At 35.9% G+C, this 27,760-nt stretch overlaps 1 protein-coding gene across 2 annotated transcripts in view; it reads left to right on the forward strand.

Moving 5' to 3' along the window:
• Nucleotides 1-27,760, forward strand: part of NKAIN2 (sodium/potassium transporting ATPase interacting 2) — an 878,265-nt gene that overhangs the window by 703,934 nt on the left and 146,571 nt on the right. For both annotated transcript variants that reach the window (XM_036024646.1, XM_028511048.2), the window contains one exon: nt 26,749-26,949. In XM_036024646.1, coding sequence (XP_035880539.1) covers nt 26,749-26,949 — 201 coding nt within the window. The remainder of the gene's footprint in view (nt 1-26,748; nt 26,950-27,760) is intronic.

Raw genomic sequence — 27,760 nt, forward strand, 5'->3', positions numbered from 1 at the left:
ATCTACTTTTTTGTATTCTCTTCTTATTTTTAAGCATCTGTGGTTGCCCAGAACTCTCTCCTCTGGTTCTTCTGGCCAGAAACTCTATGAGCTTTCATTAGAATTTTATATACTTCATGCAATATGCCATTCCCTTCTTCCAAGTGTCAGCTCTTCTCCACTTTTGACTTCAATGTTTCGCTCTCCATTGCCTTTGGGCTCTTTGTATTTAGCTTATCATGTATAGTTATTTGCAGGAGTGTTGGTCTGAAAGGAGCTTACTTTGCTATATCAGAAACCAAAATCTACCTCTGTTATTTTAATCAAAAGCATTCAGTGCACATGATCTTTCTTTCTTGTAAATCTCTTCAGCATAATTTTATATGTCTTATGTTCCTATCAGGTTCTAGCTCATACTATAGTAGTTCATAAGCATATGTTAGCTGATTTATTTGCTGAATTATCAGCTCATTCAGTGCAAGAACTTACTCATGTGAAGTATTTATGCCAGATAATTAAACAAAGAGGATATATACTGCTTATAAAAATGGTGACTAGGATTATGAATTCTAAAACCATATTGTTGTCACACAAGCGGGAACTATGCTATTTATTATTTGAATGCCATATAGTAGAAGAATTGTATTGAAGAGACATATTAACAAATAAGGCCTTAAAAGATTAGTGTTTCCTCATATTTATAACTATCTATGGATGATTCAAATAGCCAGCTGAACCTAGACATTCAAATGGAAAAATTCTGAGTGATCCTTGGACTTAAATAAAAGTTCATTACAACAACACTGGAATAAAAGTTCATTAAAACAAGACTTGCTATTTGCAATTGGACAAATGAATGAAAAAGCCAATACTTTATTCAAAATATTGTGCAAACAAGAGCTAATAAATCTGAAACCCTCTTAATAGAGAATCTAAATTCTGAAAGGAATAATGCATGCTAATTTTCAAAGACAAAGGTATTTAGAAGAAGGAGAAACATGGTGATGTGAAAAGCAGTTCATTGATTTCTTTTTTAATGCTGTCATGAGTGAAGACAAAAAACAGCTAATGAGAAGATGGTTTTGAGACTGTGGTGTGTCAAGATTGTAGGCCCATTCAATGTGAGGGGAGCAGAGATGGAAGTGGTTTATATATTACATGCATAAACTGTTTCTTCTGAATAGTTTGTTGTGACATTGTTGATATGTTAATCATCTTTGTGGCCAGGTGTTTCTCTGTAGATGAGTTTCTTAAATATAAAAGTAGTTTCCTTTGAATGAATTTAAAATAAGAAGGCTATAGCTAATATTTCTATAATTGTTTGAAATAGAAAAAAACTTCCCAGAACTTCTCTTCCCAGAAGTTCCTAATGTTTCCACAATAATCATCACATTAAGAATAGAGAATATATAGCATACTTAGAACATGAAAAATAAACTATTTTCAATTTTGATTCATTACCTGAGGATTAAATAGGCATAACAGGAACCTAAGCTAGGGGGAGGTCAAGAGAGGGGCATTTCCTTAGGTTTGCAAAGATTCTCAGCCTGTGCCATATTAGCATATAATTAATTCTATTCCCATCAACATGGAAGAGGAGGTTTTTTGCCAAATTAAGTACTTTTCTATACTCCTTGGAAGTCAATAGGACTACTTGGTGATTTTGAAGAAATTATTTGAGATATGTTCTTCCATTTCTGCAAATTTCTAAGCCTAAAATATCATTTTTTTGTGAAACTGAGATAATATTTCATTTTCACAGTATGATCTCTAACACAAATTTAATAGATCTTGAAAGCAAGAATTGAGTTCTTTGACTTGGTAATTCCACTCTCTTGAGGAAAAATATACCCCAAATTCCAAAAAGAAACATTTGTATTAAAAAACTGGAATGCATACCTTTTGTAAAAGTTTGTCCTTTTACAGAGAGAGGCCAGTGTCTCTGAAAATACTACCACTTCGGTGCTGAGAACATCAAAAAGATGCTAATACAACAAACTGAAATCTGACAGATGGTTTGCTAGGGAAATGGGCAATTGCACTGTAAGGAGTAGGGAAAAACTTAGACCATGAGAAAATAGGAACCTAGCTAGCTAGAGTCAGGAGATTACTAGGTTACTGAACAAACATCCTGCCTTCCCACCTTATACAAGAATGCTTGGTTTGAAATTCCCGTGCGCGGTCTTTGTAAGTGAATTGCTAACTGCCACGTCTGCTTCTGTATAACACTTGCTTGCCTGCCCCTATATAAGGACTTGGTTGTAAGCGCTCGGTGCGTCTCTTGTTTGCAGCCCCTTGTGGGTACCGTGTCTCTGGACACTCTGAGAGTTCGCCCCTGTGCAGGTTAAACTTAACCAATAAAGTAACATCCTTGATACCCTGAAAGTCTCCGACATTTGTTCTCGCGTTTGCTGGATGCAACAGCACCAGCCCACTTCCTACATTAAATTGTACCTTTCAAACTTGCAGTATAAAAAATAATTGGTGGCTAAAATGGGTGTGATAATTGTCAGTGTTTCCTATTCCTTTTTAGACGTAAAACTGTCTTTGTGCTAGAATTGGAAATCAGTGTGATATCATTGCACACAATTGGCTCTGCCATTTATTTGCTACATAACCTTACATTTCTTAACATCCCTGGACCCTGGGTTCCTCAGCTGCTTTATTGATTAATTGATTGATTGATTGATGATTGGGTTTCTTTTTTTTGGAGAGAGAGAGAAACATCAATTTGTTGTTCCACTTATTTATGCATTCACTGGTAGCTTCTTTTATGTGCCCTGACTGAGGACCAAACCCACAACCTTGGTGTATTGGGATGACACTTTAACCAACTGAGCACTGGGCCAGGGCATCATTTGGTTGTGAGGATATGTGACAGTGCCTGGTAGATATCAAGTACTCAACTAAACAATGCTGAACTAATAAATAATGTTTTAAAACTGCCTGACTCAAAATAGATGCCTACAAATATTGGAGTCTTTTTTCCTTTGATGTAAGTGACAGTGAACAGAAACAAATGACACAATACCAGAGACCCAGTGATGCAGACACCAGCATTGCAGTGTCCACGTCATTATGGATGAAATGAAACATTCACATGGACTACTGAGGAGGGGGAGGAAAAGGGACTGCATGGCTTTTTTTTCAAGAGGAGTAAAAGCCTCGGCCTCTGCCATGACAGGCCTTTATTGGGTTTCTTTGCCCATTACATGATGGTCCTCATTTACTATGCACAAGTTCACTTTAGGTGGTTACCTTTTACAGAAAACAAAGGAGCCAATGCTGCTAATCACATTACAGAAGAGGGATATTTGCAAATGAAAGGCAGAAGTAGTTGGAACAGTTACCTTCATTCTTAGAAGGTTTAGCATGAATTCTAGGAAGTTGCTTTGCAATAAATGTCCTCAATTCAGGGTGAGGGAGTTTTAGCAAAAAGCAAGACTTGTAGAGGCCTAGGTACATTGCAGGCCTGATTCCCCACAGGAGAACCTATCTATGGGCGTGGGTCTTGTGCATCTCCCAGTGGGAGCTGGGCCCACATCACGCAGAGCGGCCTTCCACATCCAGATGATTCCTGTAGGGTTCTGATTCTTCTCTGATCCATAAGGCACAACTTTTTTGAATAAGTATCACATTAGTATTTATTGAAACATCTTTATTCTTCAATTAGTACAGGCAAAACTCACATGTACAGTAATCCTACATTTCCAAAAACTCTAACTCATATCTTATTATTATTTTTTATTTACAAAAATTATCCATGCAACTAAGTAAAGTTTATTTATCTTTTAGGATTTAGAGGTAAGATATTATTCACATCATTTTAAAAATCAGAGGAACTGAAACTCAGAATGGCACACACAGCTACTCAGTGGTAAAAAGATTTGTTTTCTGATTTAAAAATCCAGCACTCTTCTTTCACCATGTGCTAGCTTTGAAGTCCCACTGTCCTAGAAGTGTACAAGGTTTATCATAAGTGATGTTCAGTGTTATATTCTCATAAAGGTGGAAACTAAGTCAGTATTAATTATAACACTAATACCTTTCATAAGCTAAGCTGAAGGGTTTAAAAATAATACAGTCTATCGGCCTGTCTGATATGGAACACTAAGCTTTTTAGCAATGTGTACAGTCAAATTTATTGCTCCCTAATAAAATAACAAGCTCAAAAACTTGGGAGGTTTTCACAGAATAAAAATAAATGAGCATAGCCTACTGAAGCTAAAAAGATATTCTCTTAACTCCTGTTAAATAAAACTAGCAACAGTTTGCCAGAGGGAGCTCAAACTACATTAGAAGCTGTCTCCACAGAGGTAGTGAACTTCAAAATCTTGACACAATAAATAGGCAATACTTAGGGTTGCTAAAGTAAAAGCCTTCTTTTTTTCCCCCTTTTTCTACAAATCCTGTTTGTGAGTTAGCCATGAAACCAGTGGTTCTCAGCTTTGGCTGCACAGCAAAACCACCCGGGGAGCTCTAAGAACACAGTGAGGCCTGAGTGTTACCCACAGTGACTCTGACAAAATTGTCATGGACCTCTTCTGGGCATTCGGGTGGGTGGGGGTTAAAAGCTGTTCACACAATCCTAACAGGCAGCCAAGGTTAAAATACCACTACTCTAAGGCAATTTCATTGGGAATACATTCATGGAATTCCAGGCTAAGAGGATACTAGTACTTATAATGTATATTCTACACTTCAAGAATCCCAGTAAATGGCTCTACCTAGTGTATCAATACTCCTTGGGATAAGTGTCTTGGACAAAATGTAACTTATTGGGTATTATAACTAAAAAGTCTAGGGAAAACAGCAGAGCTGAATTTGAAGTCTTAAATCATATAACCAAGGCCTCATTTGTCTCCCACTCTGAGCTTCGATTTTTCTGGTTGGCTCCGTTCTAAGACTAGATGTCCTTTCAGAGTCAGAAGATAAATCAGCAACTCTCGGCACTACATTCTTCTCACATTTGAATCCATCAGAGGAGAGAACAAGGGCTTCTTTCTCAGTCTTGATTGGAAGTCTCATTTGCTCTGATTGGATCAGAGACTATTCAAGATGCCAGAGCTGAGACTGAAGGTGTACTTTGCACTCAGACCTGTTTTACCACACCTTCATGCACCTTTTACTATGTATATATATCCTGCCTCGAGAAAAATGTGACCAGTTTAGTTAGAAGACATTGTTTCTCTCCCGATGAAGAATTTGAGAAATAAAGAGATCCCCAAATAAGACAGCTTATACATGAAAACTTCTCCCAGTTCTGTGGCTGGAAGCCCTCTCTCCTCTCTGCTTTCAATCCACTTGTTCTTGCTCTGGGGATAGTAACAATGTGTACTATCACTGGTTCTGAAATAATTGATTTTCACATTTATTTTTTTGTAATGCCTGTATTTGTTTCCTGTAGCTGCTATAGAAAAAAAACAACCCACAAACAGCAGAAATTTATTCTTTCAAGTTCTGGAGGTCAGAAGTCTGAAACCCAGGTATGGCCACAGCCATGCTCCCTCCTCGGATCTAGGCAAGAATCCTCCCTTGCCTCTTCCAGCCCCGGTGGCTCCAGGCTTAGCTTGGCTTTAAGGCAAAATTTCAATTTCTCTCTCCGTCTTCACATGGTCATCTCCTCAGCGTTTGTGTTTTCTCCTTTTCTGACTCTTATGAGGATTTTTGACATTGGATTTAGAGTAGACCCCAGTAATCCAGGATAATCTCATCTTGAGATCTTTAATTACCTCTGCAAAGATCCTCTTTTCCAAATAAGGGCCCATTCACAGTTTCTGGGAGTCCAGATGTGGATATATTTGGGGAGTGGGGAAGGGGGCACAGCTACAATGCTCACTGCCATTTTTATCTGGGAAGTAAAACAGGTTTTAGGTTTCACTTTAGAACGTTTTTTTTTTTTTTTTTGGTTTTTTTTTTTTTTTTTGGCTAGTCATGTGTGTGAATGGGCTGCAAAAGAAGGGGTAGGAAGGACATGTCATTTGTAGAGAAAGGGAACCCTCCACTGTGAGAATAGGAAGTCCCCTAAGCACGTACAACTTACCAGTGGAAGTCTAAAAGTAACTCTTAAGGGAACAACACACATTACTGAGTTTTAACATATAAGTAGAAAATGAAACACAAAATAAGAGGCATAGTTCTTTTACATCTTAAAGTTGTAAAAAATAAAGACTGTGTAATAACAAGTACAACTCACTGTGGAAAGTTTGAGGATACAAATAAAGAATGATATTGTATTAAAATTGTTTAAACCCAAGAGACAGGACCCCAACTCAAGCTGGTTTAAGAGAAAAATAGTAAATGTATTGGTTCACGAACAGGAAAGTCTGGAGATCACAGAATCCAAGGGTATAAGAGGTATGAATTTTTCAGAAACCTGTCTTTTCATTGTTTCACTGTTATTATTTGTTTTCTTCTGTGTTATTGCTTCACTCCCAGACATGCTTTCTAATGTGGTAGGCAAGATGGCACTACACCTCAACAGGCTTTCTCAGTCTTTAGCATATTCATTCTCAGAAAGACACAGTCTCTCTTCTGAGGTTCATTTTAGTCCTCAAATGGACGCTGAGTATCCCTACTTGAAACAGGGCTTTTCCCTTCTATGAATCAGTGTACTTAAGAGGCAGAAATACTATGACTGGTCAGCTTAAAATCATGTGGAAAGACAGTTCCCAAAATAAAGTGGTGCTCCTGGTATTATGAGAAGGAAAAAAAGGTGTCAGAGAGGTGATAATGGCCCGTGGTCATTACATGCTCTTAAGAAGAGAAAACCTTCTGGACTCTTAGGTTAAGTGAAGATGTCAGTCTAAGGGGTCAACAGAAGTAATTAAGGATTACACCTTACAGATGGCAAATTCCGGGTGTTGAGGAAAGAGAAAGTGGAGAACATTTTGCTTAAACAATGATGGCTGTAAAATCCATAGGATAAGGGTGCATAATGTGTCCACTCTAGAGGAATAAAAAGTGTAAAAAAGAGCATTGGAATAAGATTTAGGAGATTTGGGACTTCCATCCGGTCCTACAACTTAAAGGGAGATAATATGGTTTCTGAGGCCCTTTATAGCTGTAAGACTGCAAAGATTACACACATCAGAGAAGATGGAAAGTAAGTGAGCTCCATTCTAATGCCCAAATACCATTTTTCTGATCCTTTCATGAGATGGTAGGATTGTTTGGAGTGAATGAATATGAGTTTAGTAAAATATCCTCTCACAGGTACAACTTCTTTTTTTTTTTTCAGAATCCCAATTCTGAAGAAGCCTTACAAATTATGTCCAGAATAGTATTTATTTTCTGTACTTTCCCAAAAGCAGGGAACAGAACTGTACTTTTTAAGATAAGACCTTTAATACTGGCAATATGTTATCCTCAGGAAGTTTGAGACTATTTGTGGTATGTGTTTGTCTTGAATCAGCTTATACCTGTTAAAATTAGAGGCTTGAATCTGGAAATATCACTCAAGCAAATGGTTATGTTTTTGAAATAAAAAACCAAATCCATCATAGTATAGTCTCATTGGTTTCTTAAATAGACTAAAGTGGCTGGCTCCATTTGTAATGTTTAGTTTCCTAAAATTTTCTATTTTAACTTACAGCTTTCTCAACCCATCTTTTCTATATTTATTTTGTTCTAAACTAAGAAAATTTCATCGCTGAGATGCATCATTTATATATCAAAAATACCAAGTAGGAAGAAAAGTCATTTCCTTGAGCATCCTCCACGATATTGATTTGCGTTTGCCTCCTCTGTCTTCCTGACACTAGAGTTTCCTCATTCCACTTACGCACTGCATGAAGCGATCAGAGAGTCTAAACATAAATTGCAAGGCCATAGTTGAGTATAATTTCTTTCTTTCCCTGGAACATTTCTCCTCTTAAAAATCTGATTTTTAAATTACACAGGCAGCCGTTTGAAGGGAGACTTGACTGCATGTCCGCTTCTTAAGTAGCGTTTCCCTCACTTGGCACAGCAGGGAGGCTTGGTGCCCAAAGCAGACATGCTCTTCCATGGGGCTGTGATCCTGGTGACCTAGGAAGGAGAGTGCTAGATCTTATGACTCAGGGTGTGAAACCATAGTCCTTTGCTTTATTTTGCTGTCTGAGGAAGGGTCGTTTCTTGAAGCGATAGCAAGCAGGAAATGCATATTTAGTTTAATAAGACCAAATAGCTGCATATGAACCAGTGATATATCAAAAATATTTTTCAAAAATCTTGAATAGCTTTTCTCACTTTCCTTTTTACAACTTTAACTTATTATAAAAAGGGAAAATAAATTATTTTCATTGAGCACTTACTTTGTGCTGCAGATGCTTTGTGTTTTCCGGTCTCACAGAATAACTTAAAAGTATTATCCACATTTTAAAGAGGAAGACTGAAGGTTAATTAACTTGGCTAAGGTTACACAGTTAGAAACTATCAAATGTCAGATTCAAAGTGTGTCTTTTTTCATCAAACTCTACTCATTCTGCTGTAACACATTGTCTTCTTTTAAAAAATGTAACTAGATTTACTTAATTTGTGTTACCACTTGAAAATGGAAAAAAGAATATTCTTTGCTTCTTTCATGAATACCTAAAGAGGAAGTAATTGCCAAGATCTGAATGGGGTATTAAAAGTTGAAAGCAGAGGTGAAAGGCCAGATTCCAAAAGTCCTATTCAAAAAGCTCTCTCCAGAGTTTGTGGGAGCATGAGATCAGCTCTGAATTGATGAAATTTTGAAACTTCTGAAAATCATATAGTAAATGAATCATGGAGTCACAGTATAATTTTATCAAGAGGCAGTCCTGGAATACCTGGGCTGTTATCATCAACTTCATGGAGATTCATGAACCAAAGAAGTAGAATTTACATATCCAAGTGTGTAAATCCATCTATTTAACACGCACTTAAAGATGCATTAAACATCCAGGAAATCCATTATGGGAAGTGACTCATGCCTCATTAAATGCCTTCTATCCATAAGCAGTAGGCTAAAAGACAAATTCACAGATATCAAGACAACTGACAGTCTTCTTGTTCCGTGAAATGCACTATTTCCAAAAGCATGCTAGACTATATAAGGAGGTCCGTAGTCAGGCAGATTTTTTGGTTTTGTTTTTCTTTTTCAATTTAGCAGGTATACATAGGGCTACCACAAAACTCTATGTAGCTTGTGTCCTGTCCCCAGGCACGTCCCTGAATGGGTAAGTGGAGGCTGAAATGCAATCATAGTTTTGCTCACCAAACCCTGTGTCTCTAAGTCAAAACTAAGCTGGGCCATACTCCTTTGGAAGAAGGATTTGAGGACTGGTGGGGAGGGAATCTTTTTTGTTACAAATGACATCTAATGTGCTAGCTAGAGGATGCCATGTTATATAAGAATTCTTAATTTGTATTCAAAAAGCATAACTAGCATATCAAATAGTAACATGAATTTCCATTTCAAAATAAATTAAATTATAAATGTAAGTTAATTATAAGAACAATACTAACAAATTAATATAGTGGTAATAAGGCAAACCAAGAAAGATTATGTAAATCATTAAAATTTGGAACTCAGTAGTATTGGGGGGAAAACCATGAGCTTTAAATGGTATGAATTGAAAGTTTGCGTATTTATGGGTAGCATACTCCCAAAGATGCTCCGTTGGTTCCAAGGTGCTCATCATAGCTGTTTGCTTCAGTGCTCCATGATTCTTATCTTGCTTGTAGTATATGCCCCTTGCTGCCTCACCACCCCCACAGTGACGTCCCAGAGGATATGTGTGCATGCAAATACACACACACTTACTCAACACTTACACCTACAGACACACCCTCACTCACACATCTTTATAAAGTCATGCTTGCTCACACACACATTTATACACTGGTGCTGACACAACTCACATACTCCTGCCCATTCACATACATATACCATGTACAAAAGTGAACCAGTATAGCCCTGTAGACCAACTCACCATTTCTTCAGTGTTTCCTTTCTAAATTCTTTTGTTCACTTTGTACCTTTGCCCACATTACCCTCTTAGATCTTTCCTACTTAAATATTCTTTGTTCTTTAAGGCCTAGTTAAAATATCCACTCTACTATTAAACCTTTCATGATAACTCAACCAGATGTGACTTTTATTTCAAAAGTATTTCTTTACCTTTCTTAAGTTTATAGCCGTGTTTTACCATATGACCTAATGATGTAATTACATGTGTTGTTTGACAGGTTATCAGATTGTGCAGTCTTTGGAGGCTAAATCATGGTGTATTTATATTATATCCTTCACAATGATGGCCTTCATCATCTCGAAGAAAAATAACCTTAGTTAATTTTCATCAAGTAGGCCCTTTCAAGTTCCCATTTCAGGTTTTAAATTGAGGCATATTTAGAGTACCTGAAATTACTGAGGGATGAATATTTTAATGATACACAGCTAATTTTATCTGAATGTATTATATTCACCCTAGGCAACAGACAGAATCTAACTGGCTCTGTTGATCTTTGTCTACATAAAGTCTACACTCATTATCCAATTAGCTGTGTACAGAGACTTTTGTCACGATTTAGTGTTCCTCACAAGTGAACTCTGGGATGCGGGTCCTCTGAGTGTCCCAGACTTCTCTCCAGTACTCTCCTTGGGCGTCCTGTTTCCATGCCCCATTCTCCAATCCCACATCATTCCGCTTCCAAGCATGCATTCCACTGAGCTGCATATTTTTATGAAGGGTAACCATAAAAAATATGAATGTATCTTTATACAATATCTGTATGAACATATCTTTATAGAATAGTCATATGGATATCACTACAAAGAAGACAGAGCATGTGCCTCTGATTTCAGCCCATGGAGTTATGAAGACTGTTTGCTTTCTTCAGATAAGCTGTCTCCAAATAAGAGAGGTCTGACTGAGCTGAGCATGCTCACTCCCTTTGCCCAACTTATCCATCAAATAAGTGGTGGTGGTGGGGCTGAGAGAAAGAAAAGAGACATAGGAGACACATTTCTTCAATCCTGTTCCCTGAGGAGACATGAAATACAAATTATTTTTCATCTCCGAAAATCTAAAGAGTGGGAAGTAAGTTTTTTTTTTTCTCTTCATGTACTGAGTCTAGGAAGCAAGCCCCAGAAATATGCAGAGGGGAGAGGATCAGAAGTCAACTAGAACAGTCCTCCCACTTTTAAGGACTTTTGCCTCTAAAACTGTTGAAATTTCAGGTGTTTTCCTCAGACACTGATAGACAGTTTATCTTTTGCCCCTAGAAGGCTCTGAAATGATTTCTCTCAGACTAGCCCCAAAATTCATACTCAATCCTGTTGACTATTTCAAATTATGCCCTCCAAAAGCCAGTGTATCATGATTTTTTTCTTACTTATTTTGGCCCATGGGAAGGAATAATTTACCCATATGCACAGGAAATATATGGTTTTCTGTTGACTTTGTGGAGAAAATAAGGTCCCTGGAGCTTAAGAGAAGCAAAGCAATACCTACTGTGATCATTTATCTAATGAACACAAGTTTCTTATTTATTTCCTTTAGCCTCTTTTGTTTATGGTTTAAATCTGATAAACATCAAAGCCTTTTTAACATTAAGATATTGAAAAAAATTATGTGCTTTCCAGGAATCTGCTTTAGTGAAAAAGGGAGTTAAACAAAGCAATAAAGAGATATACATCATGTGACCACAACATTCATTATAAGTACATAGAACCTATTGACTCAATAAATGTCCATTCAAAAGCTATGTGAAACACTTGTCAATCTCAAGGGATACAGATGCCAGTGATTAGTTAGCGAGTATATTTAGACTCTAGGTTCTATGCTGATGTGCCTTTTGCCTTGGAAAGCAGTCAGGTACAGAAGGACTGCAAGGCCCAGGCTCTGAATTCAAAGCATGCTGACAAGAAGTTACAGGCAGGTACACCGCTAGCATAGGAAGGTGTCACATAGCTAGACATAGAGTCTGAAGTGTTAGGTTAGAGTGGAGAGAAGAAGGTTTAGAGCAGGCTAGATAAGCCAGTATTGTGTTTAGAAATATACACAGGCAAATGTAGACTTTCTACACTTAGGTACAGTTTAGGATAGGGCGTGGGAGGAAGTACTGTGGACAAAGTGGCACAGTGGGGTAGCCAGCGCTTGGGGCCTGGGCATGAATACTGTGAAAGCATGTCAAGACTGCCCTTTGCTAGTGATATGAAAAGGTTCTCAGGTGCTAAACTTCAGTTAAAGGGAAGATTCTTCAGATGAAAATGGTTAATTATTACAAATGGTCAGAAATCTCTTTATGTCAGTATCCTATAGAGCTTTACCACTAAAACCAAATTCATCCTCATTCAAGGTAACAATTCCCACTATATTTCTCTGGTACTCAATTACCTGGAAAGGGATGGTCATTATCTTCTCTGTATTATAGAATGAAAAAGCAATATAGAGAATGATACCCCTGGTCATGAACTGGAGTCTCCTCTTTCACAATGTTTTACTTTTCCCACCAGCCCAACTGTCTTAGTTTCCACAGGTAAACAGAGCAGATATATTGTACAATTTACCTGGATAGTTTAGACCAGAAGAAATGGTTGCAATAAATTACATGAGCTCTTTCAAAATTTTCCTAAACAGGAAATATTTTTACTCTTCTCTTTTCTTACTCTCAGTGATCCCTGGCACATACATCTCTCTTTATGGAGAAGGATTAACACAGACTCAACTTGGGAGAAATCCAATTATACAGTTAATAAAAACTAAAGCTCCATGCCATGCTAAGCGATGATGTAGCACCAGGGAAAATTAATTACTGCATCTTAGAGTGGAAGGAGTTGGACATGTCAGATGTGAATTCAGTTAGCCTCGGGGTATATGATGACTTTCCGTTCTTTTGTGACTGAATATTTTAAGGTACAGTCGGGTGCCACATACCTGTATTTTGGTTAACAACCAGCCAAATATACAACAGTGGCCCCCTAAGATTATAATACAGGTGAAAATTTCCTATCACCTAGTGACATCATAGCTGTTGTAATATCATAGCAAAATGTATTATATGTTATGTTGATGCTGGTGTGAACAAACCTACTGCACTACCAGTCATACAAAAGTATAGCACATACAATTAAGTCCATTATGTCTCATGATGATAATAAATGACATTATAGGTTTCTATCTTTTCTATGCTATACTTTTTATCGTTATTTTAGAGTGTACTTTTCTATTCACAAAAACATTTCTTGTAAAACATAATGAGTGCTATGCTGGCAGCATCCTCATACATCTCATGTTTACCAAGCCTCTTGTGCTTGATTTCCTCTCGTGTTGTTTTGTGCAGTAACATGCTGCACAGGCTTGTAGCCTAGGAGCAGTAGGCTGTACCATATCGCCCACCTGTGTAGTAGGCTATGCCATCGAGGTTTGTGTAAGTGCATTCTGTGATGTTCCCACAAGGATGAAATTTGCTTAAGAATTCACTTTTCAAATGTATCTTCATCATTAATCAGTGCATAACTGGTAAAAGTTACTCAAAATCATGTAGCCATACTCTATGAAAGTTAAGTGACCTTTTTAATATTCTAACAAGATTAAATTCTTAAAATGCTTGAATTTTTTTTAGGAACTTTTCAAATTCATTGTGTAAATTCAAGTTGTTCCCTTGGCTCTAGCTGTGAATAGTCAGTGATTGGTGAAAATGTATTAAAATTGCCCCTTTACATGAGAGTGTTTAAGTGATTTTGATACTCCTAAAGAGATTCAATAAGTGCTCTGATGCTGAGAATTTATATATAATCATTGTCAAATACAGCATAGTACAGTATTTAATAGCTAAAATTAATAGTTGTCAATGGAAGCAGGTTATTAACATTTAGGCATAAACTAGCCATCTGTAGACTTTAAATTATAGTGTATTTTTCTAAGTTATTTTATCTGAACTAGAGAGAGTGATATCCTCAGAAGTTTACATTACCCTATGTATTTAAGTGGTACTGAATAAACCTAGGCAACAGAAAATCCTAACATAATATTTAATCTCTATTCCTATAATCATAGAATCATTCTGAGGAAAGTAACTGTACAAGTTTTGAATACAGCCTTCACTCTTAAATGACCATCTAACCTTTGCCTGGATACGACTAGCTACAGGGATTCGTCATTCAGAATACCACCCATTCCCTTTGAGAGTACTTGTAGTCATTTGGTTTGCCATAATTTCCAGATAAGGTCATGAGCTGGAATCTTTGCCTGCCTCTCTGGAGTTCACTATAAATAATTAGTCTGATCCTTCTGAATTTTTGTATTTCTTTAAATATTTGAAGGCAATTATGAGGATCCTTCTGATTCCTTTCTTTTTCAGACAGGTCAGCCCAAATTCTCTCAAGGTTCCTCCTGTGGCGTGGATTTTATATTCCACAACCCCCCTGGACACAGAGTCAGGATGCAATTTGAATAGTGCCCATCAAGCACTAAAACATTCTGAGAGAAGACTGTAAGATCCCTTAGGTGTGTGAGAAAATTACATGTCACAGAATTCCTATGTTCATTGTAAGAAAATAGCTGGTTACTTTATTATTCCTTTACTGAAGTAGCTTAACAAAATCTACCTATACCCTAAAATCACACCACTATATTTTTCTCTATGTGATTTCCAATTTCATATTGGATGTGCCAACATCTGTGGTATAAATTCAGTGGCCCCTTGGCTTATGGATATGAGCAACCACCTTGGATGGGGAATTATTAAGCTATTCCTTTTCACAAGGCTTCTCATGTCTCATACTCTTAAAAAGAAAGTAATCAATGAAAAAAGGAGTATTTTGATAGATAATGATGCCTTTCTAAGAAAAAAAAGAACTGGAAGGAAACACATCTTTTAAATAAGAAGTACTAAGTTATGGCTGATGCTGCCACAACATCAGAGTCATCTCTAGAATGAACTGCTATCTTGCTCACCACCCCACTCCACCTCTGTCTTTCTATCATTGCAACAATATGATTAAATTATTATTTCTTTTCCACGTTTGTGTCCTCAACTTATCCTTCTTCCTTCACTTCTACTTCTGGGGAGAATGTTCTCTCTTCCTAAAGGACACTAAGGAACTAAGTGTTTATCGATATAAAAATGACGATGACTATTTTTCTGTTTCTTAATACTTTCTCCTAGACAGTGACTTTTCAACCAGTAGCCTCTTGACCTTGTATGTTACAACAGCTACAAAGTGCTTGTAGGATATGATCCAAATGAAATAGGTACATGTACTTAAAGGTGATGTATTTACACTGAGGGATTTATTTATATTTGTCTCCAAAAATTCTAAGCAGTATTGATCTTTGTACTTGCCAGGATATAATAAGACAAGAAACAAGCCCTGGCTGGTGTAGCTCAGTGGATTGAGCGCAGGCTGCGAACCAAAGCATCATAGGTTCGATTCCCAGTCAGGGCACAAGCCTGGGTTGCAGGCCATGGCCCCCAGCAACCACACATTGATGTTTCTCTCTCTCTCTTTTTCTCCCTCCCTTCCCTCTCTAAAAATAAATAAATAAAATCCTTAAAAAAAAGACAAGAAACAAATCTTACCACTTAAAAAAACATCTCTCACATAAATAAAATACAACTAAAATGTCTATGAAAGCTTCTTCATCCAAATGCATGGCCAGTATAATTCCACTGTAAATTTAGCATACAATAAGTTTTGGATTCAATGTGGCAAACCATCTAACAGGACATATCAGGTCATATAATGCTGAGTAGGTTTCTGAACAGCATCTGGAAATTTTTGAAATACACTGTATGAATTATGTGTCCACCATTTTAAAACACTTTAATACATTCTCCAAACCGAATATGATATTTTGGCAATGATTGATTAGGTGGCCAAGATAATTTCCTTAAAAGGCAACAAGGTCCAGTAGGAAAGCACAAAATCAGAAGAAAAAATTGAAACCTAGTTTCATTCTCAATAAAGACAGCTTGCTTCATATATACATCCACACTGAGCCTCATTTTTCCTTCTGTTAAATAAGCATAGTAGTCCCTACTTCTAAATGTTGTTGTAGCAATTATTAGGTAATGAATACATAAATTTTATTTCCTTTCTTTTTTGAAGTACACATTGCTGCAAATTTCTCAATAAGTTGCAAAACTCATATGCACCAAGAGATATACTTATCTTCAAAATTAAAGATTTATAGAGATTTTACAGAGAAATTTTCTGTTAATTAGTATTTTATTTCATCTTCAGCTGTGGCCATTCTCAGTAACTGAAAAATGACCACGTAGTCCATCAATAACATTAACACTTGACTCATTTCTGTCTTGCTACCATTTTTTTTTTTGGTCATTCTTTAATAAACTGTTCTCTTCCAGAGAATGAATGAAGAAAGGACATAAAACTTTATTAGTATCTCTGGTAACAAACCAATATACATTCTGAATTATGGATCCACATGAGATTGGGCTCCCAATTCAATTCTGTTGACAAGTTAAAATCCTTGGAGACAAGCACAGACACAATCCAAAGCAGGATTTCTGACTCTGGGGAAATGCCAGCAGTGGGCTGCATATGTAGGTGCGATAATGACTGGGTAGTAATGGTGGGGAACTACTGAGGAGGACATTTCATTGTTCCTTCAGTGTCTCCAAGCCTTCAGTATCATCTATACCTTTGTGCCTCCACGCCAATTAAAACTCCACATTAATGTGCTTTAAAACAAATAAAACGGTGGTCTTTCACGGAGTGCTAAAATGGAAACAACATCTCTTGAAAGAGCTAATATGTTCTATGCCTCCCTAAGCCCCCAGAGTGAATGCAGATCACTTTTGAAAGCTCTTAGGCAGGAAAGGAACACTTGCAAAATGAAAAAGATACCTGCAGGGAGGGAACACACGGAAGGTGAGAAAACAGCAGGAAAAGCTGCCTGAAGAGGTTTCAGTACATCGAAAACTATAAAGTCAGTGAGGAGTTGATCTTTCATTATTGTAACCAGCTGAGAAAATTCTGCCTCTAGCATTTGCTTCTAAGGGTTTGAAAGAAAGGAGAAAAGACTCATTTTGCCAGACTTAGAGCCCACTCTTAGATGATGGGTCCTTTCATTAGAAGTAAAAAAAAAAAAGACTTTTGAGCCTGAAGGTTCAATTAACTTTAACATTGCATGCAAGCATCTTTATTAAATTCCTTTTTTTCTTTCCTTCTTCTCATTTATCCTCCCTCCCTCCCTCCTTTCTTCTCTTTTTTCTCTTTTAGAACATTGCAAGTATCATCTTAAAACAAAATTTATTATATTCCAGATGTAGACTTTTTTCTCCAGCTGAGAGTTACTATTCATTTGTTGAGCAGAAACAGTGACTACATTGAGGCTTAACATATTCCTTTACCCATAAGAGAACAATCGACCAAGATAATATACTGTTGCCATTATATATATTATATATATACATATGTATGGCAACTATATATGTGGCAATATTATATATATATATAAAATAACATTTTGATGATTAGTGAGGAAAAGCTTCTTAGAAGGAATAGCCCAAAGTACTAATTATAATGCAGAGACATACACAAGATGCTTATAGGAGGTATTGAGGGGAATTTCATCAAAATGAGACTTTAGCAACAATGCTCAGGATGTAGAGAATGCAGACCAAATGCACAATAGTATAAAACACTGATGTCAACTAAGACGGCAGTCAGGATAAGACTTACAACAGAAGAATGAAATACTGACTTTCTTTGGAACACAGACAAGGACAAGCCTACTTTCAGGCTAGAAACAGAAACAATGAAAACAGATTATCAATGAATTTGAAATATTTTATACTAAATTTTTAGTTCATCTCTCTGCCTAATGGGAAGAAACAAACTTTGTTTTAAAGAATCTAGCTGCTAGAAATCTATATACCATCAGACTTTGCTCATTTGTTTTCATACCTATGGTTGTAATGTTTTCCATGGTCAGAGAAATATTTTCTTAAATCTTTTCTTGAATAACTAACAGAAACTAGCATTAGCAATGGTGTCATATTGAATTTATGATCCATAATCAGCCAAATCTCATAGTTACCCATAGTGGGATATCCTAGAAGAAAGGAGGGCCACAAGTGTACATTTCAGACTGCATCTGCTTCTTGTAAGTTTGTCATATAGTAGGATGAATCACATCTCTGAATTTTAGAGCTGGTAGATATGTGCTTCCCTATGTTCTGGGCTACACTCCTATATATGAAGCATTCATCCAACCTATTAAAGTGCATTTGTGATTTTGCTTATCTTTTTAAAACCACATTTTCTCAGTTCATTCTTTCTGGCATCTTGAACAATATTATTTGCTTTCACTGATTCATATGTTACCAGGATAAATTTAGCATTGGAGTTTTTATGTGTATAAGCAGATTTGCATAGATCTATGAGTGTATTAATAGGAAAAAAACAGTTACATTTAGGGTTAGAATATTAAGTTCTCCATCCAGGGGAACTTAATATTAAGTTAATATTAATATTAACTAATAAATAATAATAACTAATCAATAATAAATAAATATTAAATAATAACTTAATATTAAGTTCTCCAAGCCATGAATGATGATGATTTTAAAGAATTTTTCAGGGTTTCCTATGAATTGGTATCCACATGTAGATATTAGCCATGAGATATAGCACAATGCTTTATGATAAAATATTAAACTTTAACCCAGTGTATATTGGTTGTAAATAAATAAGAGTTTATTGGAAAATAATGATTGCTGGTGTCAAATAAAGCCTTCCCCACTATCCCAATTCCTGCCTCTTCAGCTGATTATAGAATATCATTCAATCAGAGTTTTCTAACTCCTTCTCCCATTCCTAATAACTAAGTATACATGTTTTATTAATATAAATATTTTGATTTCCCCAGAGTATTTTGCTGTGGTTAAAAACTGCTTCTTTCTATTAAATGTGTTTGCTTGGCACCCCTCCAAAGTTACCACCGGAAGAAGCATGTTTTAAAGTGAGAAGAATGCTGACTCTCTCCCATTCTTACTCTGCAAGTGTTGAAAGTGGTGGTCCTGGCCCTAATTCCCTTGGACCATTATAGAACTCAGCAGAATAGCCTGGGGTGACTCAGGTCAAGCACTTGGGTTTTATAACATTATGTCATCACCTCCCTAATGATTATTGTTTAATACAGCACCTGTACCAGACTTATATGCTTCCTGCATCGTCCACTCCAGTGCTACAGGAGACTTGATTATGTTTATTGCGAACACCCTTGGTTCATGTTTACCAGTGCCAATGTCCTGTCGCTGATCAAAAATCTTTCAATAAGCCAGGATGTTTGATTTGGCACTTACATCTCTCACCAGTCTAGCCCCCAATTTATCTTCCCAAAGCTATTTTATATTACTCCTTACAAACTCAGATCTCATAAAATAAAGCCTAGGTACAGGTATATATATATATACCTGTGTATATATATACCTGTGTATATATATATATATATATATATATATATATACACACTTAGTTCTATAATTTTGATTAGTTGGTCTATTTTACTTAAAATGTTTTGTTCCCCAGACTGTTGGCCTGTCCAAGCTTAGCCCTTCTTTCGGGCCCCAGCTAGAGCTCCCATCTCTGGAAGGCTGACTCACCAGAGTCCACAGGCATCGCACTCTCCAAGGACCTGTGCATAGGCTGTCCACACTTGCTCTTACATACTTACCCAATGCTTCCTTGTATAGTCAGTCACATGTTATCTTTATCTTTTGTCCCCCAAAAGAGACAATAATATCCCCATAATATTAGGGATAATATTTTATATCTGTTTACTTCATTATGGCTTGGTAGAGTGCTTTGCAGATAGTATAGGAAAAATTAATATTTGTTAGTAACTATGCTGATAATTATAACTTAATTGCCATTTATACAGAAGTGCATTTTCTACCCTTTCAGATAGTAACTAAGCAGTCTAGAAATGGGAATGTATCAATTTTCGATATACTCCAGGAATCTAAGAAACTATTTCAGATGTTTAAAATTGCAATTCAAAACTTCTCACTCACAGCCTCCACCTTCTGAACTCTCGACTACAGCCTCCAATGCTCACTCTCAGAACAGATGCACGTGTGTATGCTCCTCCTCAAATGCTATAACCTGTGAAAGTAAATTTTAGCTTTCCATTAAAATTCTGAGATGTTATTAGTATCACTTTGCCATTTACTTGTCAACTATTTTTTTTTGGTCAAATGCTTATTATTTATTGAGCAATTAGGCTTCTTGTGCTGACCTGAATGCATATAACCCCTGTCAGAAACCACATTTTAGTACTAATAACAGCTTTTATGTAACACATCAAACCCTGTTATTTTGAAAAATGGCATCATCAAGAATGGGGCCCTTTAATCTGAACTTTTTAAACACTTACTAAGATGAATAAATATATACATGTGATTTTTTGTCACTATACTAATCTGAACAAATAATTATGAAAATTTTCTTGATATAATAGATTTTAAAACTTAGAATTCTGAGCCCATTTTGTGTGTTTTTCAAAATAAATCACCCAGAATACATAAGATTTGGTTTGTGGTTTTCTGCTTTATTTTGTATTATGGTAACTAGTTCTTTGTTTCAAAAGTCCTTATTATTTTGAAATTAAAATTATAAATCTATGGAAATTAACTTACTGATTATGCATGGTGTATATCATGCTCAGGAATGTCTGCTGAATTTAAAAAGGGGCTTCAAGGAGACCTTTATATTGTTTGTTTTACAACAAAGAATTTATATTTTGTATTTAAAATAATGCAGCCATTGTCAGTCGATGGTCATTACTGTCAATCTAATTTGGTGTACAAGGAAGAAGGAAACTTCATTCAGTGCGAACAGCCCAACTGTGATACAGCATGGCTGTGAGACATCACTGCTGTGGAATAGCTCGCTCGTGCTACAAGGTGGGCAGCACCACGCACAGCTGACCAAGAGACAGCCCAGCCACTCAGGCAGCCTAGCGGATCAGCCTTGGTTCACACCACCCTGTTTGGGTTTGTTCTGCTTTGCTCCAGCTAGAAGTCCGTCAGGGAAACACAATGTACAGTCTTCCATTGTAGCCAGCAGGTAGCTGGCATATTCAGATAGAAATGCCTGTTCCTGATCCCTGATTGGTCAGAATAGGGTCACTCTTATTGGTTAGAACAGAGCCACTCCAATTGGTCAAAGATGTGCAGCTCTGATTGGATAGGGAAAGCCTTGGTCTTATTGGTTGAAAAAGTTCTCCAGGAACTTCTTTATAAAAGCTAGCTCAGATGGCAGAAACAGCGCAGACATGCAGTTGAGCAGCACAGGGTTTCTCTGTAAAGGGAAGTTTGCATGAGCAACCCCGACACAAAAGTAGCTGCTAAGATCTTCTTTTTGTTTATATTTGAACCCACATAGCCACCAGGAGCCCGCCTTAGTCCTCAGAGTTCACAAGATGCACAGAGTTCACAAGACTTTTGTAAGTGAGAACATAAGATTATGTAAGGAATCACGGAGTTAATGATTGCTGGTTGAAGATACGCACTTACATTTCATCCTGAATTTATTCCAAATGACAATACAAAAAAAGAAAAGAAAACAGATAAACTCACAGTAAAAAAAAGACAAGAAAAGGGGGGAATGGACAAGACAGATGTCAACAGTTATTGAAAGATAAAAAGTAGATGGAGGATTGGTAAGTGACTTAGCAATATGGGAAAAGCTTAAAAGCTGTAAACATGTGGAGGATGGTTCCAATGTACAGATTTGACCTACAAAACCCTTGCAAAGCCAAGATTTAAGAGTGGAAGAATTAGCGGACTGAGATGGAGGACTAAAAAGGGGAATGGATTGAATACCTCTTCAAGACCAGTTAGGCTATCTTAGGCTCACTCTTTAGTTTACATACCCAGGCTTCTCCTCTGGACCGATGAGACTCTTATAGTACAAGCAGGCATGGCTAAGTTTCTGATCACATGAGGATTAAATTAAAAATAATGCAAACTTTAAAAAAATCTGCATACTATGTAGCAAGACCACCAACTCCTCAGTTTAGCCTAAGGATCCTGCAGCCGGGTATCTATCCTATAAGTAAATTGGAAAACCCAGAACAGAATTCTACAGAGTCCCACAGGTCTAGCATACAGGAGGCGCCGCCTAGTCATCATATGTGAAGGATACCAGCTGGCCAGCCCACTAATGCATAAAAAAAAACCCCTGCCAGTCAAGTTTTAGTTTCTCTTTTTTTGATATGACAAACAACGATCACCAGACTTTTAAGGAAAGGCTCCAACAATAAGGTCAGAGACAAAAACAAACATAAAAGAAAAACTTCAGGGCATTGCACTCTCTGTTCCCTCTGGTGGGGTTGCTCTTTCCCTTGTTTGCTCTCTTCGCTCCTACCACGTTATTCTGGAGTCATTCAAGTACAAATTAATAAAAGATATCTTTTCTTACCATTACATCTAAAAATCACACTTGTGCCACTACCCGATGTTTTGTTATTCTATTCCTTTACTCAAATTTATTTTCTTTATATATAAATTACTACATAGATATTTTTATATTCTTATAAATATATGTTGTCAATTCCCCCCACTTTAAAATGACCACCCATAAGGGTGCAAGCATTTCCTTTGGAACATACTAGACCCTTGATAATTTTTCAAATATTATTCATTTGTCTACTTTTTATATAGTAAAAATAAATAACTTTGGTAACTCCAAAACAACGTAGGAAATAAGATTTAAAAATAATTATAATTCAGAGAACTAAGAAAAGTTATGGCCAAGAAGCAATTCAAAAATGTTAGCTGAATAAAAGCAACAATTAGAAAAGAACAATTAACTCTCAAGGTTTCAAAATACTAAAAAATAAAGATTTAATTTAATGTAAGATTGGGAAAACTTGGTAAAGAAAATCTCCAAGAGAGTAAAGAAAAATATAAAATACAAACAACAGGGAAGAAAAGATAGCAAAGTCAAAGATTAAGTCTGGAAGTCAAATGTCTGACTTACAGGAACTCCTATAATAACAGTAGAAGGGAGGGAATGATTACAGGTATGATGGAAGATATTTTCTAAAATGGGAAGGAAGGGCTCCTGGATGGAAAAGCTCTGTAGCTGCTCCACAAACACAATGAAAAGGAAAATCATCAAGGTACTTACAGAATTTCAGAAACTGCAGCTAAAATTAAGATTTTTCTACATAGGTAATTCTCAAAACTATAATATGGAAGCAAAATAAATTGTAAAGTATACATACATTTTAAAATCTAGAAAATTTATACTATTAATGTATATGTACATATTTAGTAAAACTACAAAAAAACTTTTATGAGAATAATAATACCAAAATAATGATAGTAATTATCCATGAAGAGGGAAATGCTATTTAGAAATACAGAGAAGATATCATTTATGTGTACAAAATTCTATTTAAAAATGACTTCAAGCAAATATAGCATAAGATTTAATGAGGCTGAGTAGTGGGCATAATGATATTGTTATAATGGCTCCACACTTTTGATGTTTTTGAGATATATCACTATTTAAAACAAAATGATACAAGAAAACAAAAGACAACAGATTACACAAAAAGTTACAGGAAACAAAATAACGTATTTCTTAATTGTATTAATGGAAACTAGAAGATAATTGAAAAATGTCCTCTCAGTTACATTGCAAATAATATTTAACCAAGGAGCACATATACAGGTAAAATATCAGCCAATTAATATAAACATAGAATGAAAACACTTGAGATTTAAAATTATTCACCTAGTCTTAAGAAACTAGTGAATTATGCACTCTGTGAAGCAAGCAAGCAAATTATGTAAGAGAAAGATATGAGAGCTGTTAAGAAAAAATTTATACTGAACACTTGTTAGAACTGTCAAGACAGGTTTAGTTTTAACTACTGCTACTACAGTAAGATCTCTTTACTAGAAAGAGAGTTCAGTGTAGAACTGAACTCAACTCCAAGTTAAAAAAAGCAAGAACTTAATCCAAGACTTTATTCAAGATGATTGCAATAGGAGAGTGAAATTAAACTTCACTCCACTGAAGCAAAAGTTGGGAGGATTTTTAATACCTGGGTTAGCTAATGGAAAAGTACCAGAGGACATTTGAGGGGTGAGAGAGTGTTAGTCAATATGATTAGGCCATCTGTGTTTGTTAATTATCTCTTCTCAAAAGCAGGCTTCTGTCCATTCATAATTACATTTCGAAGGGGTGGCTTCCAGGACCTTGAAAAAGACATTCCTACATTTTAGAAATTTATATCTCCAAGGAGCATGGGAGGAATTTTCAATTGCAAGTTTTTTAAAGAAAGTGTTCTAAGGAAAAAAGTCAGAGGCCTATACTCAGGGGTGGAAAAAAAACATGTTTAGTCAAGCTAAGAGGATTGTTAAGTCATCTTAGTCAAATCAGGAAGCTGAGGATCCAACCTAAGAGAGAAATGGTGATGTTAGGTGGAGTCCCACTTCCAATTTTATGGAAGTTGCACCAGTTGCATGGAGCCTGATGGAAGCAGAAGCCTGTAGGTCAGAGGTCCCAGTAAAAGAACAAGCAAGCAAACAGAAGAATTGAGTGGTTCTAAAGTGTTAGAACATGTAGAAATTAATATTGAATGACTTCTCACAGTTCTTTAAAAAGAATTAAGGGTAGGTATGCTATAGACAGTGAAAACTATGCCACAAAATATGTGAAGAAATCAATAACAGACAGATAAAGGGAAAATCCCAAAACACTTGGAGTTTAAAGAACACATTTCTAAATAACACATGGGTTAAAATAGAAATCTCAATAGCAACTAAAAATTATTTTGAACTAAATGAAACATGAAAATACAACTTACTATTCTTTGTAGGATACAGTGAAAGCAGTGTTTAGAAGGACATTTATAGAATTTAGTGCATATACTAAAAAGAACAAAAATCTAAAATCAATAACCCAACCATCTACCTGAAGATACTAGGAAAGAAAGAGCATTTTAAATCTAAAGTAAACAAAAGAAAATAAATAATAAAAATGAAGGTGAAAATACAAAATTGAAAATAGAAAATCAGTTATCAATTATCAATAAATCCAAAGGTAGTTCTTTGAAAATATTAATAAAACTGATAAGCCTTTAACCAGGCTAAGAAAAATTAGAAAAGACAAATTACTGGTATAAGAAATGAAAAAGGGATCATTACTATAGATCTCTTGGGCATTAAAAGGATAATGAAGGAATATTATTAATAACTCTACACTCACAAATTGATAAGCTAGAAGAAATAGACAGATTCCTTAAGATACAATCTGCCAAAACTTACACAAGAAGAAACAATTTGCATAGGGCTGTAGCTATTAAAGAAATTGAATTAATAACTTTCCCAAACAAAAAGCATCAGGCCCAGATGGGTTCACTGGTGAATTCTACCAAACATTTAAGAAATAAATTATATTAATTTTCTGCAATCTCTTCCAGAGGATAGAATTAGAAAACTTCCAACCCATTCTATGAGGCAAACATTAACCTAATAGCAAAACTGGAGAAAGATATTGCAGGAAAAGAAAACTACAGATAAATACCTCAGATGAATGAAGATGCAAATATCCTCAAAAAATATTAGGAAAATGAATCCAATAATGTACGAAAAGAGTTACACACCACACCCAGTTGAACATCCTATATATCTTTCTAATATTTCCTGGACACCTTGAGATCTGGACCCCGTTCCAAATCCCTATTTGGGCCCCCCTCTTGGCTGCACCCTGTTACAGTTTCAGGTGCACAATTCCAAAACACTTCATCTTTACACTATACTGAGTGATCACCGTCCCAAGTCAAGCCTCCTTCCATCACCACTTATTTTCTATGAGAGATCTACCTAGTCAATCCGGCACTTCATTTTGGAGTAAGAGTGGTTGGCATCTCCTGTCTTGTGGCTCTGTCACTGAGACTCAGGTAATTCCTTTTCCTTACCACTGACCCTCTTTGTTAGAATTCATCTTCCCTTATGACTTGCTGACTAATAGAATGAATTTGATGCATTTCTTTTCACCATTTTTTTCTTGGAAAACATTTGTCCATGTGCTCTCGAGAGCTTCATGTTTGTACATGTGATTATAAGTTAAGTGTAAAACCTATGCCTTTTATTGCATTTATAGCTTCACATGAATATGCTGCACTTCAGTGAAAGAATTGTTGACTTATTTTCTCCACCCTGCAATAGTTTGCTAATGATATTTCTTAAGAAATATTATGGCTAATTTATAGTACAAGTAGACAAGATTGCAAAGACTCTGAAAAAATTTCTAAAATAATAGGAAGAGGAAGGGGAAAAATAGCCCCATTATGTTTTAATCAGTAAAGATCTTACAAATTTTAGTATTAGCCACATTATGTTAAATTTTGCTGAATTGAAGCAGTACTTTAATATTTAAATGTACAAAAGGTGAATATTCTTAGAGAAAGAAAAATAGATTTAAAATAAGATAAACTTCACTTGGAAATAAATTATACCCTTTATAATATACAAGTCCTAAGAAATAAGGGCTCTTTAGTTTTACAATTGATAACTCACTGATAATTTTACAATTAAATATATTTAAATTGTTGTAGTCAGTAAACCTTCATAAGTAGAATCAATGGATACAAAATTTTCAGGTAGAACTGACAGTTTCACTTTAGATGCTTCTTTTCTTCCTATAAAATATAGTAAGAGGAGAGAGGGAATCATATTTCCAAACAGGAAATTCAGAACAAGTCAGTCCAAATAAGCTAACTAACATTTATAAAGTAATTCTTATCCTTATAAATTGCCTTCTTGCAGGAGACAGACCTTATCCTGACTTTTAATATTTCAATGCACCGATCTTGGTGGATGGAGAATGGACCAGGATGCACAGTGACATCAGTGACACCTGCCCCAGACTGGGCCCCAGAAGACCATCGCTACATCACGGTCTCAGGGTGTCTTCTGGAGTACCAGTACATAGAAGTGGCGCATAGTTCCCTCCAGATTGTCCTCGCAGTAAGTGTTCACAGCCAACCCCTCTTTTTAGTGCTTTTGGAATTGTTTTATTTCTGTGCAGTCTCAGTGCCCACAAATGGAATATTCAGGGAACATGTGGCTATTTGCTTTCCTAATTAATGCAACTTTTATTTTAATAGAGACTTTGAACTTAAGTCTTGCCCTGGACTGAGTGTATTGATTATTTCCAGCAATTACTAAATAGAATTTGTGCAATTTCAGCATTTTATATAAGAAATCCAACCAGTTAAGGTTTGATTATTTGGCTTTTGGTAGACTTTTCCAAAGACTCTGAAGGGAAGTTCAGAGAGTTTTCACATCTAACATGCTGTAATACCCAAATTTATAAGGATTCAATGGATATTCTCCCTCTCACACTGTGCCTCTTTCTGTGTATACTTTCAGTCCTGAAACTCCTCCATGTGCCCTATCTGCTTCTTCCTGGGTTTCTCCCAAAGTGTCACCCATCACCTTTATCCCTCCCTTTCTTTCAAAACAATTCCCTTTTCTATAAATTTCAGTTCTAGGACAATCATGCCCTTATTTTTCACAGAATTATACTAATAAAAAACTCTCCTAACTCCTTTTTATTTGTGTATTTGTAGAACATATTTGTACAATACATGCCTATGTTATATAAAACACTATTTTATATTGTATTACTAGGACAAAGATAAGAGCAATACTTATTTCTCAGAAAAAACTTTTACTGAAGCTAAAAAAATAATTTTGTGGGATTTATAAAATTAAGGCAACTTTATTATACATTTCTTCATTTATTTATTATAGGTCTATATGTGCCAATCCCCAT

The sequence above is a fragment of the Phyllostomus discolor genome, chromosome 4, assembly GCF_004126475.2.
Source record: "Phyllostomus discolor isolate MPI-MPIP mPhyDis1 chromosome 4, mPhyDis1.pri.v3, whole genome shotgun sequence".
Lineage (NCBI taxonomy): Eukaryota > Metazoa > Chordata > Mammalia > Chiroptera > Phyllostomidae > Phyllostomus > Phyllostomus discolor.